Genomic DNA, 15,439 nt, shown 5'->3' on the forward strand with positions numbered 1-15,439 from the left:
TTAATTTCTTTTTTTATTTTTTGACAATATAAATTTCTAATTCAAGAAAATACATGTAGTTTTCCTGCAATGTTCTCAAGGTGAAAAGAAATTCCATTGGCAAGAAGCCATGTATCATAGGCTTTAGGATACTAGGAGGTGATACTCAGGAGACAATATTCAATTCTTTATTTTATGAATATTTAAGTCATCATCTCAATTATTTACTCTTAATATGTAATAAATGAATTAGAAAGAGTTGGTCATAAGATGTAGAGGCATCTTTGAGTAAAAGCTCTTTGCATGTGTGTATATGTGCATGCATACTATTGCAAATTATTATTTATTAATTATTTCCATGGCAGACTTGGGCCTAAGACTGCACTTGATTATAAAAGCAAACAGAAGGGGAAACTGAGCCATAAGGAAAACAAGCAAACAAAATGCTGTATTCAAACATCTACTCTTCAATAGTGTGAAGGAAACATAGCACATGCTTGCCAAGAACATCTCTTTCTGTACAAATGTTCTCTTTCCCCCACAAGTTTGCTCCAGACAGAAAATTCCTTTTTAAAGATTAAGAATAAGGCCAAGCCAAAAAAAGCAAGGAAATTCAAATTTAGGGCTGACACTGCAACCTCCTTAACCCCACCAAAGTTCCCTCACAAAGACCCAAAGGTCCTACTTGCATGGCTGTCTTGACAGGCAAGGGTGTGGTCTGAGCAGACACCAGTACAGGTTCTGGGTGTGTCCCACTGACATTCAAGTAAAGGCTTGTGCTCTGAGCTGCTCTGGCCTCTTCTGCCAGTCATATAAGGAGAGGCTGTATTACCCCCACACACCTGCCTTCCTGTCATCTGGGCATCAATGATGGCAGAGCTGGCACACTGGGAGATCTCGTTGACTGGGCATTGGGGAAGAGGACATTAGAATAAATGGAGAGTCCAAACATGAAGGCTTGGATTTCTCAATTTGGATCCAAATTTGAGCCAAGACTGTTTAACTGAACACCCACGGAGTTTTCACAGGCTGACAGCCAGTAGAGGACAATTAGCAGTGATAAGAAGCTGGAAGTAAATGGGTACAAATTCTCCCTGAGTCCTGATGGTTTGGAGTATATGATTCTCTGTCATGGACTAAGACCTATGAGTAACATTTCTCATGTGAAAAGCAGCCGAGAGTTTGAGAAACGGCATTACCCAGCTATGCTGCTATTTTAACTGAAAACAATTCTGATTTTAATGGCATTCTTTCTCACTAACCTAAACTGAGTGAGCACATGATGGAAGGTAGGTTCTTACAAGTGAGTTTGTGAAAGCCAGGACCCACAGAGATGGTACGTAGCAGCAACCTAGTTCTCCATCTTCCAATTTGTTGTCTAATTACAAATATGTGGAATGAGCAGCAGAAGCCTTGCATGTGGTCCACAGACTGGAAACACTGTAATCCAGCCCCCATAAGCTAAGGACAGAAAAGCTGTGTTCTAGATCTTAAGCAAATGTACATTCTCCTTCCATTAAATTGAATGTTCTCCTCAGCATACCCATGAACAAAGCTTAAGGAGAAAAAAAGAAGCCCTTAACATCTGTGTGGGCTGGGAATGTAAGTCAGTGGGTGGATTCGGAGCACTGCTAAAGTGATTGGGAGAAAAAAACATGTTTATTTGTTAAAATGGAAACAATCAGTAATGACAAGGAAGCTGAAATATTTAGACAAAGCTGTAATGGAACCCAGAGGACATTTTTTGAGTTCTCATGAAACAAAGTTCTCTATGAAATAGCATACATATTTTTATAATTCCTTTATAGGGTACTCATATATATATATGTGTATATATATACATATATACACATATACATATATATTATATATGAGTATACACATTGTATTCTGTATACATATTACATATGTACAAAAATATATTTACATATCATCATCAAAAACATTGTTCCAGGTTTGTTCTTCACTGTTATTTGTGGTGTGGTTTGCTTATCCCATTAGGCAAGATACGTATCTCTATTTACATTAGTTGCCTGGGACATTATAAACACTTGTCTTTAACATGACTATCACCAGGGAAACTTGATGATATTCTAAGCTGGGAGTGACACTAATTTTAAACTAAAAGCAGGCTAAAAGAGCCCTAGTTACATGGTATTAAAAATACATTTTGGCTCAGATTTTTTAAAACTTGTTTTTAAGTATACCAAACTTGCTGCCAATTCCTGTTTGTGTACGTCATTTCCAATCAAATGTGATACATTTGGATGAATTAAAGTATTTACAGAGGACCTCTTTTTTTCCCTTCCTCATGCATCCCCTCTTTCCATACTTCACTGCAGGGGTGCTTACCTAAGAGGAACACTTGCATAACTACAGAGCACCCTGATAAGCTGTTCAAGCTCATGAATCAGTGGAAGAACTAACAATAAAATCTAGAGTTCTACTACTTCACGTGAGAATATCACATGTCCTGCTGCTGTGATATCAAAGAGGCTGTGAAACTCCAGTTTTCTCCCTACAGTGCTGGCTGGGTTCTGTGAAATTGAAAAGTCATTTTAGGCTACAATTTAAAAGTAAGGGGATGTTGGCCTTAGGAAAGAATAGAGTATTTCTTGGACCTCAAATCTAAGTTTCTGTTCATGAGATTTACCAAAAGACTGCTGTTCTTAATGTAAAACTGGTGTGTCATCTCATCTAATATAGAGTACATGGCTCTCATCACCACAGTGCAAACTCAATTATAAAAAACAAGCCTTTTAGAATACCAAGGAAGAGTTCCCTTCTTAAACTGATTTCAAGCATGTATCAGTAAATAGTACTATAAAATTTTGCTGAACTAGAAGTTATGTCTTTAAAATGGCTTCTCGATACTGTGCCTGCAGGTCTCATTTTACAATGACACTGGCTACTATTTATTAACCAGCTACTATATACCAAATATTGTGCCAAAGGCATTATATATATATCTCATTTACCTAAAATGATATTAATATTGTATGAGAATTTAAGCTTTCTTTAGGGTGAAAGGCCTAAAATAATCAGCCTCTGCTCATGCCTCTGATTTGGAGCATAAAGTTCTAGAGATCCTTTTCTTATAGGGAATGAAGACTGATGGTCCCATTAGATTAACTTCTCCCTCTGTAAGCCTCTTGGTTCTCTGGGACGAATTTCATGAGTTTAACTGAACCAAACAATGGTATTAGCCTGTATCAGGTAAAATGCAATATGAAACAATCTTATCTTCCCCTTCATTAGTGCCAGAACACCACCCCTTACCTCAAGTCCTATACTTATCCTGAGAGCTTACAATAAAACATGAACCACAGACATATTGTATCCCAGAGAGCAACAGATGAGATTTTAAACACTGTGCCACTTATTAGAATGGACTGCTGACCCTGCTTCATAGGAAGATTGAGGAACATAGTGAGCATGAAGGCATTCTAGCTTCATACTTCTTTTTGTAATTTGGCTAGAATTTGTCATTTTTTAACCAATAGTAATATTATTGGCATTATCTTGTATATCTATAAATTTGAAACTTAGCATTATTGGACAGTTTGGAATGATAATAAATATCCTTGCAAACTTTCTTGAAAAATGTTGATATAATTAAGAAAGGACATTTACCACATTGCCAATCTGCAAATATTTTAATGTTCGTTTCAAATCACAAGGGCTGGCCAAACTGGCTTTTGGAATTATAGTCTGTTATTTGTAAAGAAATTATGCCATTACCTAATCAAGCTCACCATGATCTCCATTATGTTTTAAATTATGTTATATCCCATAATCTGTTATATTACTACAAGTAACTATAGTAAAACTTTATTATATTATTCCACATACTTACCACCATCGCCTCAAATTTGAAAACACCAACTAAATGCTTAATAACAATATCATCCACACAGAGTGACTTCTTTAATTTGACGTTTAATAAAATAATCTTCTACAAATGTTGTGAAAAGATTTTTTTATGGATTACTGGTATGAGACAAACAAAATTACAAATGGTTTAATTATCACCTCATAAAGTTTGCTAAGTCCCAGGAATTATTTAGGCTAAAGCAACTTAATATATCCAAAGCACGCTAATTTAAGGAACTGGAAGACTGATGAGAATTGATGAAAAATATGAATTGTAGGATGTTTCTTTAAAAACCTTAACTATAAACCCTCAAATGAAATGTTGACAAGGGAGGCTTGCTTTAAAAAAGGGATAGGAATGTACGGTAATTAGCATATTAACTACTTTGATATAAAAATGTGATATTTAACCTCATAAAATGTGATATTTATGGTGTTAGTTATAGTGAGAATTCATCCAATATGCCCTTTTTTATGGGTAAAGAAAAAAGCTTCAGCATAGATCTAATCTAAAATATGACAAGTTTCAAAGAAGGGCAAGCTAAGTTAATGAAAAATGTTATATAAAATGCTTTACAAAGCAATTAAAATGTTAGCAGTTTTAAAACTTGTATTCCTCTGGTAATAGTCTTTTAACCATCAAACGTTTTATTGTTCAAATTGAAAAAACATACCTGTACAGCCAGTTTTTCCTTTTTTGCCTGAATATCCCATATCACAGTGGCAAATAAACGAGCCTTTTGTGTTTTCACAGGTTCCACTTAGGCAGATATTTGGATTTAGGTCACATTCATTGACATCTGTAAAATACAGATATTATTAATACATACAGTCATGTGTTTATATCATTGAAAACATTTTTCCTGAGATAAAACAACTATGACAAATAAATTACAAAAGGTGAAGTGTTTTCATAAAAAAAAAAAAAAGGAGTATATTTACAGGTTCACAAGCAGTTCACACTTGCTTTCTATACTGCAGGCTAACCAGGTAGACTGCCTCCTTATCTGGGCCATAAGCAGGAGGTAATCAAATAAACTGATTGACTCAAGACTGCGTATTGAGTCTGTTTATGTGACAGTCTAGGAAACTTTAAAGACAGCATATTCTGTTGTAAGATACAAAATTTAATTCAGTCTCCAGCTGCCAACATTTTAGTTTCCAATATTTAAAATAAAGGATAGATGAACTGGTAGTCTTGGTGCAGATAGTTATAAACTTGACGTCTTCCCCAAATTACGAATTATTTTTTTATGACTTCACTTTAATTTATAGGACTTCATAAATATTCAGTAAAGGTTTTCTAAAGATATAAATGTGACAGAATTTAAATATTTTCAATTTTAGACTCTCGCTTCTTGCCAAGATGGAGTAATAGACACAGAATTTATTTTCCCATGTGAAAACACCAGCAAAAGGACAACAGAGGCAACAGAAGACTGTCATGCCTGACAAAAAGAAAACAAGCTAGGTGAGTTCTAGGAATGTCCCAGGTTATGGTGTAGGGACAGTTTTAAGGCCATGACATAGGGGAGATGGAGCTGAGTGGTGTCCTAGAGTTGAGGGGATAACACTGGAAGTCCCAGAAGACCAAGGCAGCCAGAGTTCACAGGGCAGAGTAAAGGACAGAAGAAAGCTGCATAGAGAGAGAGCCCCGTCATGTATTCAGATAAGTAGTGATCAATGCACTCATGTAAGGAAACTGCTCAAAGCTAGGGGAAGTACCACTCAAAAGAATTAGAGGGAACAATCATCAGAGCTCACAGAAAGCCTGGAATTGTGCCTATTCCTACTCGTCAGACTGGAAAATCTCATAATTCAGAAGGGTCTTGCCTCAGTAATGGGGCAAAATAAGCCTCTAAGTAACTGCTGCTTAAAGGCATAAAAGCAAGACTTTAAAGGATCCTTCTGTTTCCAAATAACTTACCTGGGTTCCAGAATAAAGCCCAAGAATATTTCTCAGGATTTAAAACATCTAGCAACTAGCAAGTCAAAATTTATAATGTCTGGCATCCAGTCAAAAATTACCAGCCATTCAATGAGGCAGGAAAATGTGACCCATAATGAGGAAGAAAGTCAATTTACTGAAATGACCCAGAACTGACACAGATGATGGAATTAGGATATTAGAGCAGTTACTACAATTCTATTTCATGGGCTCAAAAAGTTAGAGGAATGATTTAACTTTCACATCGCTCCCGGGGGAGATGTGAAAAATAACCCAAATCAAATTTTTAGAGATGAAAATTAAAATGTCTGAGATTACAATGATACTGAATGGGATTATATACTGAAGAAAAGTGTGAGAAATTTGAAAACACAGCAATAGAATACATCAATACAATCAATTCTAGAGTTTTCTTCATTCTTGTCAGAAATAAATTTTGCTTGCCTTTAGTAAAAGATTTTAAAGGCCTAGGGTTAAGTGGACAGAAATAGCGCGCAGACATAAAATAAATGTCCACGTGGAGTGACCAATGGTCAACTCAGTCCATATAACATATCTGATAAGAACATCATATCACAGTCACAAGAAAGTTGCTCTTTGGAATGTTGGTCTTGGAACATTAGTAATATGTCCCTAAATATCCTTACTTTTCCGATAGGATCCATTTATCAACTTCCCAAACTAATGTTTATGTAATTTAACCATGCTTGTGAATAACCAGACAAAATGGGAAATTCTGTGTTCTTTGCTCACCTACACAAGTCTTCATGTCTTCAGATGCCATGAATCCATCATAACACAAGCACCTGTACTCCCCGGGAATGTTTGTACACTGACCGCCGTCACAGATATTGGGGTTATCTTCACACTCATCAATGTCTGTGGAGAAGAAAACCAACATGTTGTTAACACTAGTTCTATTAATAAGTGGTGAAAAAGTTAACTAACTCAAGTCAAATAAACAGCCTATTTGCTTCAAATCCAGACGAAGGGTTAAATTATCCCATCAATTTATCCTGGGTGAAAAAGCAGAGATCCATTTTCAAGATTTATAGCATATTATTTAGGATCAATCTCTACACCTTATTAGAAATCCATCATTTAACTAGCAATTTTATCCCTGACATGAACTGATCATTTAACAATGATTAAATTTTATTTTTTCATTGTCATATTTCAATGCCTAAAGTTGATTATCTTCTGGTTTACTGATATTGTAAAGGTGAAACTTGCTTAAAACAAGCATATCTACTTACATGTACTTTTGGTTAAAAATATTTATTTTCAACATTTAACTTTTTTTGGTCAATTTACATCTAAAGTTTTTTTTGGAGATTTTCCTAGATCTGATAAAGTAATTTTGATATCCAAACCCAAGTTCTCTTCTTAGCCAAAACCAAAATGAAAACCTGTATCATCAACCTCCATTCTCATCTCTAGTTTGGAGACATGACTCTTCCAGCCCAGCATGATACAACAAGAGGTGTGAATTAGAGCAACAGTTCTCAAGTTTTAGCACGTATCTGTATCACTTGGAGAACTTGTGAAAATAGATTATTGGGATCTATCCCCAGAAGTTTCTGAATCAGTAGGTCTGAGTGGGACCTAAGATTTTGCATTTCTAACATACCCTTGGGTGATGCTGATGCGGCTGGTCCAAGGAGCACACCTAGAGTAGCTCTGAAGTAAGTCAAAAGATCAGATTCTTCAAAATTATATCTTACTCTACGTGCCAGGAACTGTGCAAAGTGCTGTATGCATTCCCCCACACAGGCAATCTGAACCTCATCTTAGAGATGAGGAAACTGATGCTAAGGATCTTTATTAAGGATGCATAGTTAAAATGTGTGACAAACAAAATTTTGAACTCAGGGTTGTCTGACTCCAGTCTGGGCCCTGAACCTCTCTCTAGGCTACTGAGGTATTTCACGGGAGGCTAAAACCTACTCACCAGTGCATGACCTCTGGTCGGGCATTAGTGCAAATCCTGGCTGACAGCTACATTCATAGCTGCCTTCAGAGTTTGTACAGAAGGTCTCACAACCACCATTCATTATGCTGCATTCGTCGATGTCTAAGAAAAAGAAAAAGAATATCACCTTTCTTTGTGTCTATGATCATGGCATGCATTTCAAGTTTCCAAAGCACAACACGACAAAACAAAAACATCCTCAGGCAACTGGAAATCATTGCATCATTCAATTCCTTCAACAAATATAAAGTGCAAACCTACTACATGCTACAGATAAGAATCTAATCATGAATGAGACAGACCTATACCTACCTTCATAATGCTTATGTTGCAGCTGGGGAGTTAGGTGAATAATCAGTTACATGATACATGGGGTGCCACATGCCAGGTAGGGCTAAACGCACAACCCCAGTTATGATAATAGGCACGTGGATGAAATTCTCTGGGTCACATATTCAGTTATAAACTTGACATTCAGTTTGATTGGCTGAGATTCTGATCCTTTTCAAGAACCTGATTTGGAATTCTGAGTTGTCCTGGGCCATGATTCAGAAAAATTTGGGCTGATTTATGGCTTTGGGTGGAAACCATGTGAGACTTGGCAGTTCCACATGATGTACACCCCAAACCAGGCAAAAACTGGCAGTTTTCACAAAGTTTCACTTTGACTTTGGGCACAATAAACCCAGAGGGTTTTCTGTGCCACTCTTCCGAGCACAACTAAACCTACAGAGGGCCAGCCACAAAGCAAAATGCTTGTCCCACAAAACCCCATCTTTAAGGAGTGCCAGACCTGGCCTCCATTTCAATGTAAGGAATGAAGAGAACATGGTCTTCTTGCCAATAATTAATCTTTGAAATCTCACAGCTGATCTAAACCACCTAAGGGCAGACGCTGTACCCTCTGTTTTTTTGTGTTTCTCACAGAACCCATGCTTCATTTATTGTAAGTGGTTAGTACTTGCTTGCTGATTTGCCTGGGTATGCACGTGCATAAACAAAGCATGTGCTATCGTTCAGTATTCAAAGCAGCATGGCTCAAATTTGACTTGTTAGAGCGAAAACATTTCATAGCCTTCATTTAAATGGTTCTTTAAACAGACAAGGGAGGTGAGATCCAAAGACTGTGAGCCACTATGAAAAGAATTTTACTTACGGAAAACAAGAGAGATTAAGTAAAAGTAACTAGTGATGAAAACAGAACTCAGAACATTACTGGAGTGTTTCTAGAAAGAGACTAAATAAAATAAAGTATAAAATAAAAGAGAGAACTTACCCACACAAAACAGCCTGTCAGGAGTTGAATGATAGCCAGGGTTGCAAGCACACTGATACTTCCCGATGAGGTTCACACAACGGCCATTAGGGCAGAGGTTCGCACTCAGTTCACACTCGTTGATGTCTGTTTAGAAAATAAAAATAGCAAACACCCAGCCAGAAGCTTCTGACTGTGGCAGAGATGTGGGTTGAGACACAAATATGTGGTCTGAAAGTCTTCCTCCTTACCTATACATGCTGAGATGTTGGGAGAGAGCTGATGACCAGGAGGACACTCACAGCGGTAACTTCCCTCAGTGTTGAGGCAAACGCCACCCCGGCACAGGAGAGGATCTCTCTGACACTCATCGATATCTGCAAAATGACAATGACCCAAGTTGAAGATGGTGGTGGTGTCCTGCTCAGGACCCCAAGCCAGGGCACTCCTCAGTGCATCAGGGTCGCTGGGAGTCCTGGCTGCTAGGCCTCACAGGCTCCCTTCTTGGAGAACTGCTGTCCACCTCATTCAGAAATGCTTGAGAGGTGAGAATTACATCCCCCTCAAATGTTGGCAGCTGCCCGTGGCAGACAAGGGAGTATGCAGTCTGGTTTTGCCTAAAAGCAGGACAATTGTTTGATACCATTCACATTCCAGAGCGCTCAGTGGGATCAGGTTAAGGCTAAGAGGCCTTTTCCCCTGCCCTAACTTCCTTCCTTCACTTCTCTACAGCTTCTCTTTAAAAAAAAAAAAAAAAAAAATCCCCTTCTCAGGCTTCTCTCTAGGGAACCTAATCTAATGCAGCCAGCTTAATCAAGCTCTTTTTCTAGAAATATTGGATAGAAACCCTATAATGTCACTTTGAATATAGCTAATGCTCGAATCGTTTCTCTTCCCTGGGGTGTCTCTTCCAGGTGTTAAACTCACTTCTCTGGGACCCATAACTAATGTCCTAGGCCACCCGCCAACCCATGGCAAGAAGTCCCTCATGCTTTCCACACGTCAGTCTCCCTCTGCCACAGACTGATTCCAGACACACTGGTCAGGAGACCCATGCAGGGGGGTTGGGGGGTGGGCAGGGAGAAGCTGGGAGGGAGGCTCTGAGTCATCAAAGCTTCGGGGAATCCCTTATTACCTGTGTAATAGGATCAGATGGTCACACACTTACCCATGCAGTTCTTCATCATCATGAATCCGCTTTCATAGCCTTCGTCACACTTGCATTCGAAGTCCCCTGGGGTGTTCACGCACTGGCCTCGGCCGCAGAGGTCAGGGGAGATTCGGCATTCATCGATGTCTGAATGCAAGCAGTAAGTGGCAACACATGAGTAACAGGAGAGCTTTCATTCTTGTGGCAATGTGGTAAAGGTGAAGAGTTCTAAAGGGCGTTCTGCAAAGGGAAGCCCTTCACTGACCTGTGCAATTCCTTTCTTCAGAGTCAAGAGCAAAGCCACTGTCACACCTGCACTTAAAGCTGCCAATGGTGTTTCTGCATTTGCCGTGGGTACAGAGGCTGGGAATCATCTTGCATTCGTTGATATCTTCAAGAAAAATAAAACATGCAGAAAGTTCCTAAGCATCCTGTTAGGAGTTCTCAATGCCTCTATTTTAAACCCAGAGAGTTGAAAGGTCTTGATTTAAGGTCTTGGCAATATGCATTTTAAAGAATGTGTGATGATCCATGAGAACTATGACTTTGTAAACATTTCTAGACTTTTAAACTTCTACATTTTAGAAAGTTTATTAGGGAAGTAGACGGTGTGTTTATTCGGACTTCTAGAGCCCAGCACACTGCCTGATATATACCAAATACTTAAGTATTTGCCAAATGAATGAATAAATATTCTAAGCCACTAGCATCTATTCCCAAAGCACACAGTAGATGACTGACAAAAAAAATGTCCGTGTCAACCAACCAAGAGTATAGTGAAATGAGATATCCATGTATGCTTTCTTGGATGCGTCTACAATATAAGAATTTCAAAAAAAGATGTTATTTATAATTGAAATGATTTGTAAATAAGTGTATGCTATTAAAATATTTTCTCAAATGTGTATATAATTTAAAAATATTTTCTCAATTAATATTAAGGTTTCATTAATATAATGAAAAGAGTTTCTTGTACAGTGGGAGACTGTATATATAATGGGTGAAAGATCTCCTTCAGGAGCCTTTCTAAAGCAAGACCTAAAGCTCAAGAAATACAAGTTCATTTCTATAAAATGTCATGAAAGACAGAACTAGCAGATTAAATTTCAAGAACATGTCTTTCTGTGGCAATGCAGTGCCACAGCCTTTGGAAGCAAATCATTCAAATTCCTTTGAATTTACTTAGGAGACATTTAAGAGGATCATCTAGAAACTGTCTCTCTAGAGTGAATTTCAACCCCTAGGGCTTCTTGGATTAAACACTCAGTACTAAAAGTTATTTTTACACATTTATATAAGGATAATTAAGCAATATTCATATACTCATTTCCCATTTTTATAAGTCGATTTAGTTATGAAGTATAATAACTAGGCCCAGACACAATGGCAACCAAGACAAAAATCTATACCAGGAACAAACGCTGGGCCTCTCTGAAAAATTGGAATTCTGGGAAACCAGTCATGATTTTTCCACATGCTAAAGTAAACAAGTTCTGTATCCTTGTGCATAAAAAGTTAAATCAATTTTGGAATTAGATCTATAACTTCTCATTTTTTATACAAATTTTAGATTATAGCATAATAAACTGAAATAATGTTTGAAATATCATAAGTCACTGAAATGTGCTTGCCATAAGAATGACTTTCACTGTTTTTGGACAAAGAGGATCTGCCCCTGGGTCTGTCATGCCATTCACCTCCACTACGGTATACTCAGGTGAACTGCAGTGACCTGGATTAAATAATCAGGGAAGAGGTCAAGTTTTATGGCTTTAGCAGACAGAATAAAAATTCCCCAAGAAAATTTCCTTTTTGTTGATATTTGGCTTAGGGTAGTTTTAAAATCTACTTTAACACTTCATAAATGGTTAATAGGCGGGGGTGGGGGGTGGGGGGGGCGGGGGGGCAAGTAACCTCAGGAAGTCCTGAAAGGTGGGAAAAGAAAACCCGCTCCAGAGTGAACATTTGCTGAATGTAACTCAGAAAGTGAGGAATGTCTGCAGAGATGACCAGGGGATGACCACATTGATGATATTCACTGTTATTCTCCTCTTTGCAGAACATCCTGCTGGTTTAAAAAGAAGAGCAACCAGCCACTGAAACCATCGTACCTTTGAAGAAAGGTTTTCCATTGGTAATTTCTTTTGTGGCGAATCCGGGCCCTCTGGGACAGAGCTCCTCGTACTCAGGCGTGTTTCTCACAGGACACTCCTCGCATTCCTCAGTACCCCAGGCTGCCCCAACGGAGCAGCAACAGGCGTCCATGCGGTGGCGGCCAGCAACGGGCAGAGTGCATTCCTCATCCTCATACCTCAGGAAGCAGGTTTCCAGGCGGATATCTGCCAGACGGAACACAGGGAGGCTAAGGAGAGCTACCCTGTTTTCACCACCCCAAACTGTCAACCCGTTGTGTTAGACAAAGTACAATACACATAATAATTTGCTATGTACTTATTGGCTGGAATTAATTATTTTCCTCAAAAGGAGTCCAGGCTTTCTGATGAATATTCCCACCTAATAAAATACTTTCTTTTCTTTGGCAGCTCATATTTATTTGCACCTCCTATTTCTGGAAACTTTCCTTTCAATTTTAGGCCTTTTCTGATAATTCTACATAAAGAACAGTATTCTGAGAAATCCCACAGTGCTCTTTTGGGAGATGTTTTCTCTGTAAGACATGCTTACTACCAATACGATGCATTCCATAATGCCTTGGAATCTCCTCTCTAGCTAAAAAGAAACTGAACTCTTTATCAGTGGAGAACATCTAAACTAGCTCCCACACTTTTCCCTGACATCCATTTCTTTTTTGGAGAAGTGTAATGTTAAATTCCAAAATGAAACTGCCCTACTCAATATTGAAGAGGAAAATCAACAAAGCAAAGTCATTCACTCCTCTTCTCAAGTATTTCTTTCACCTCTACATGTGCTTACATGTATATTCTTCTGGGTACACATGGGATACATCCAGCCCCAACCCCAATTTTGTGGAATTGTGAGGAAGAGAAGTGATATACCAGATGTCAAGATATCTGGAATGTAGTGCTGTTCTGCAACTAAGAAGTTGCTTGTTTTAGAAATTATTAACCTTGACCCTGAATTTCCACATCCATAAAATGATGTTGCACCCATCTCTGAAAGCGTTCTATGAAGCTCAGATGAGACTGTGTATCTAGAAACTGTAAAGTGTAATTGAAACCTTAGGCATTATCTTCCCTCTCTCCTTCACAATGTGGTCATTAATCATTCACCTACGTGCCTGAACTTTCTTTAATGTTAGAAAGCTTCTGAAGCCTTCTGGGCAAACTTACATTCAGGTTGTCTCCAATATGATGTACGGATACTTTTTAAATGATTTCTAAATTAAACACTGAAACATCTTTGAACTGAAGAACCTGAAAGAAGGCTCTCATTAAGTGTCAATTCCTCCTACACAAAAAAGCAGACTCAAAATGAGATTAACGGACATCCACGGGCATGAAAAGACTCTAGCCTCTGGATTCCAGCTTTTCTATTCCATATTGCTTATGTTTATAAGCCATATAAAGCTCTACGTTTAAAGGTTTGTTAGTTCTGATTCATACATGATCCAAATCCCTTAACCTCATACCACTCTTTTAAACCATCTATGGTGGTCCTTCACTCAGGATGACCTTCAGAGAATATGGTTTCAGATATACAATGTACCTGAGCCATGGACTCAAAAACAAGTGATCCAAGAGACATATTCCTGGCAGTTAGAAGCCTTGAAGTAGCTTCAGAATAAGTTTGCCAGATGCCACACACATACTGTGGGATCTCAGACCTCCTGCCACTAAGAACGCACAGGACAACTTTCTGAGAACTCAGAGTCCAGTCTCTTCGATATCAATGCCACTTGGGCTCTAACAGTTGGCATGAAGAATCCCACCATGATCAGAAGTGACAGTGGCCTGGGCACCTTCAGGTTCACTATTCAGGAATCTGGTACTCTTCACTCACACCCACAAGGGTTTCCTGAGATGACTTGTCCATCTGGTCAATGACAGGACATGCCTAGTGGGTATGGGTTACAGTTTCTAATCAAGCAAAATTGTTCTTCCCACCATTCACTTTATACCATATAGTTGGTGGCATATAGAGGCAGGTTTAAGAGTTCTGGAATAATGATTGTGATGATAATGATTTAAGGAATAGTTACACATCAGTAAGAAACTAAAGTTTCTCTTCACTAACATGTTCCAGCCTCTTTTTATAAAGAATAAATGAAGAGCTTGAGGAGGAAGGCTATTTATCAAGGAAACCACTATGAATCCTAATGGAAATGCTGAATTTGGGATGTGTGTTTCTGTACTTGGAACCAAATATTCAGCTTTATCTTATTAACTGAGTTTTTAAATCTTTAAGAAATGACCATTAGAAAAGTAATGAGTTCAGGATTTACCTAGGCAGATCCTTCCTGTGGCATCCAAAGTCATCCCATTGGGACACTGACATTTAAATGATCCCTCAGAGTTAACACATACACCATTTTTGCATACTCCTGGAAATACTTCACACTCATTTATATCTATGAAGGAAAAAAAATAAAGTTAAAATATCTGTATAACATCATTCTACTTTATTTCATTCATGGAGTCATAATTATTCTCACAACAGAAAAGGTCATTTTGAACCAAATAAGTTCATAAAACTAGTTTGTCTCCAAATAGTTCATGTAGAATTTCTAGGAACTTTGAATTGCAACCAGACTGAGTCCACCTTTTACTAAAGATAGGAGTTTCTCCATTAGTCTGAGGGAGTAATTTTTTAATTATAGAGGCTGGGAATTGGTGTGAGTTCTTGGGGACAGCTCTGGGTACTATGGACATCTCAGGTAAGGCCCCCAGGAGCCACATAACTAGCTTTATGAGATCAGATATCCAAAATAGATAGAGAAACAGAAATCTCATCTTTCAAACTAGCAAAGAAGAAATCGCTTGAAGACAAAAATCCCACTGAGAAATAAATATGTGGGGTCAGTCAAGAGAATGTCTTTTAAGAAATGTTGAGATGTCCCCAGAAAGTGTATGACTAGTTCTAGCTCAGCAACAGTCTCAGACTGTTCTAAGCCTTGGTGGTCCCAGCTTGAGTTAGGGAGAGTCAAAAGATGCTCATGTTCATTCATTCACCATTTACCCAAACATCTCAAATGTACCAGTCCTTCCCAGTTTGTTTAATAGAAAGTAGTGTGTTCCCTGCACATAATTTGGATAAATACTCACCATCAAGTTAATTCAAAGA

The 15,439-nt window shown here is 38.2% G+C and overlaps 1 protein-coding gene across 3 annotated transcripts in view; it reads right to left on the reverse strand.

Moving 5' to 3' along the window:
• FBN1 (fibrillin 1) overlaps positions 1-15,439 on the reverse strand; it is a 223,168-nt gene that overhangs the window by 62,458 nt on the left and 145,271 nt on the right. For all 3 annotated transcript variants that reach the window (XM_025472864.2, XM_049104135.1, XM_049104136.1), the window contains exons 23-31: positions 14,601-14,726; positions 12,289-12,516; positions 10,443-10,568; positions 10,196-10,324; positions 9,279-9,404; positions 9,049-9,174; positions 7,752-7,874; positions 6,554-6,679; positions 4,527-4,652 (exon numbers count right to left, since the gene is read on the reverse strand). In XM_025472864.2, coding sequence (XP_025328649.1) covers positions 4,527-4,652; positions 6,554-6,679; positions 7,752-7,874; positions 9,049-9,174; positions 9,279-9,404; positions 10,196-10,324; positions 10,443-10,568; positions 12,289-12,516; positions 14,601-14,726 — 1,236 coding nt within the window. The remainder of the gene's footprint in view (positions 1-4,526; positions 4,653-6,553; positions 6,680-7,751; positions 7,875-9,048; positions 9,175-9,278; positions 9,405-10,195; positions 10,325-10,442; positions 10,569-12,288; positions 12,517-14,600; positions 14,727-15,439) is intronic.

This window comes from Canis lupus, chromosome 30 (assembly GCF_003254725.2).
Source record: "Canis lupus dingo isolate Sandy chromosome 30, ASM325472v2, whole genome shotgun sequence".
NCBI lineage: Eukaryota > Metazoa > Chordata > Mammalia > Carnivora > Canidae > Canis > Canis lupus.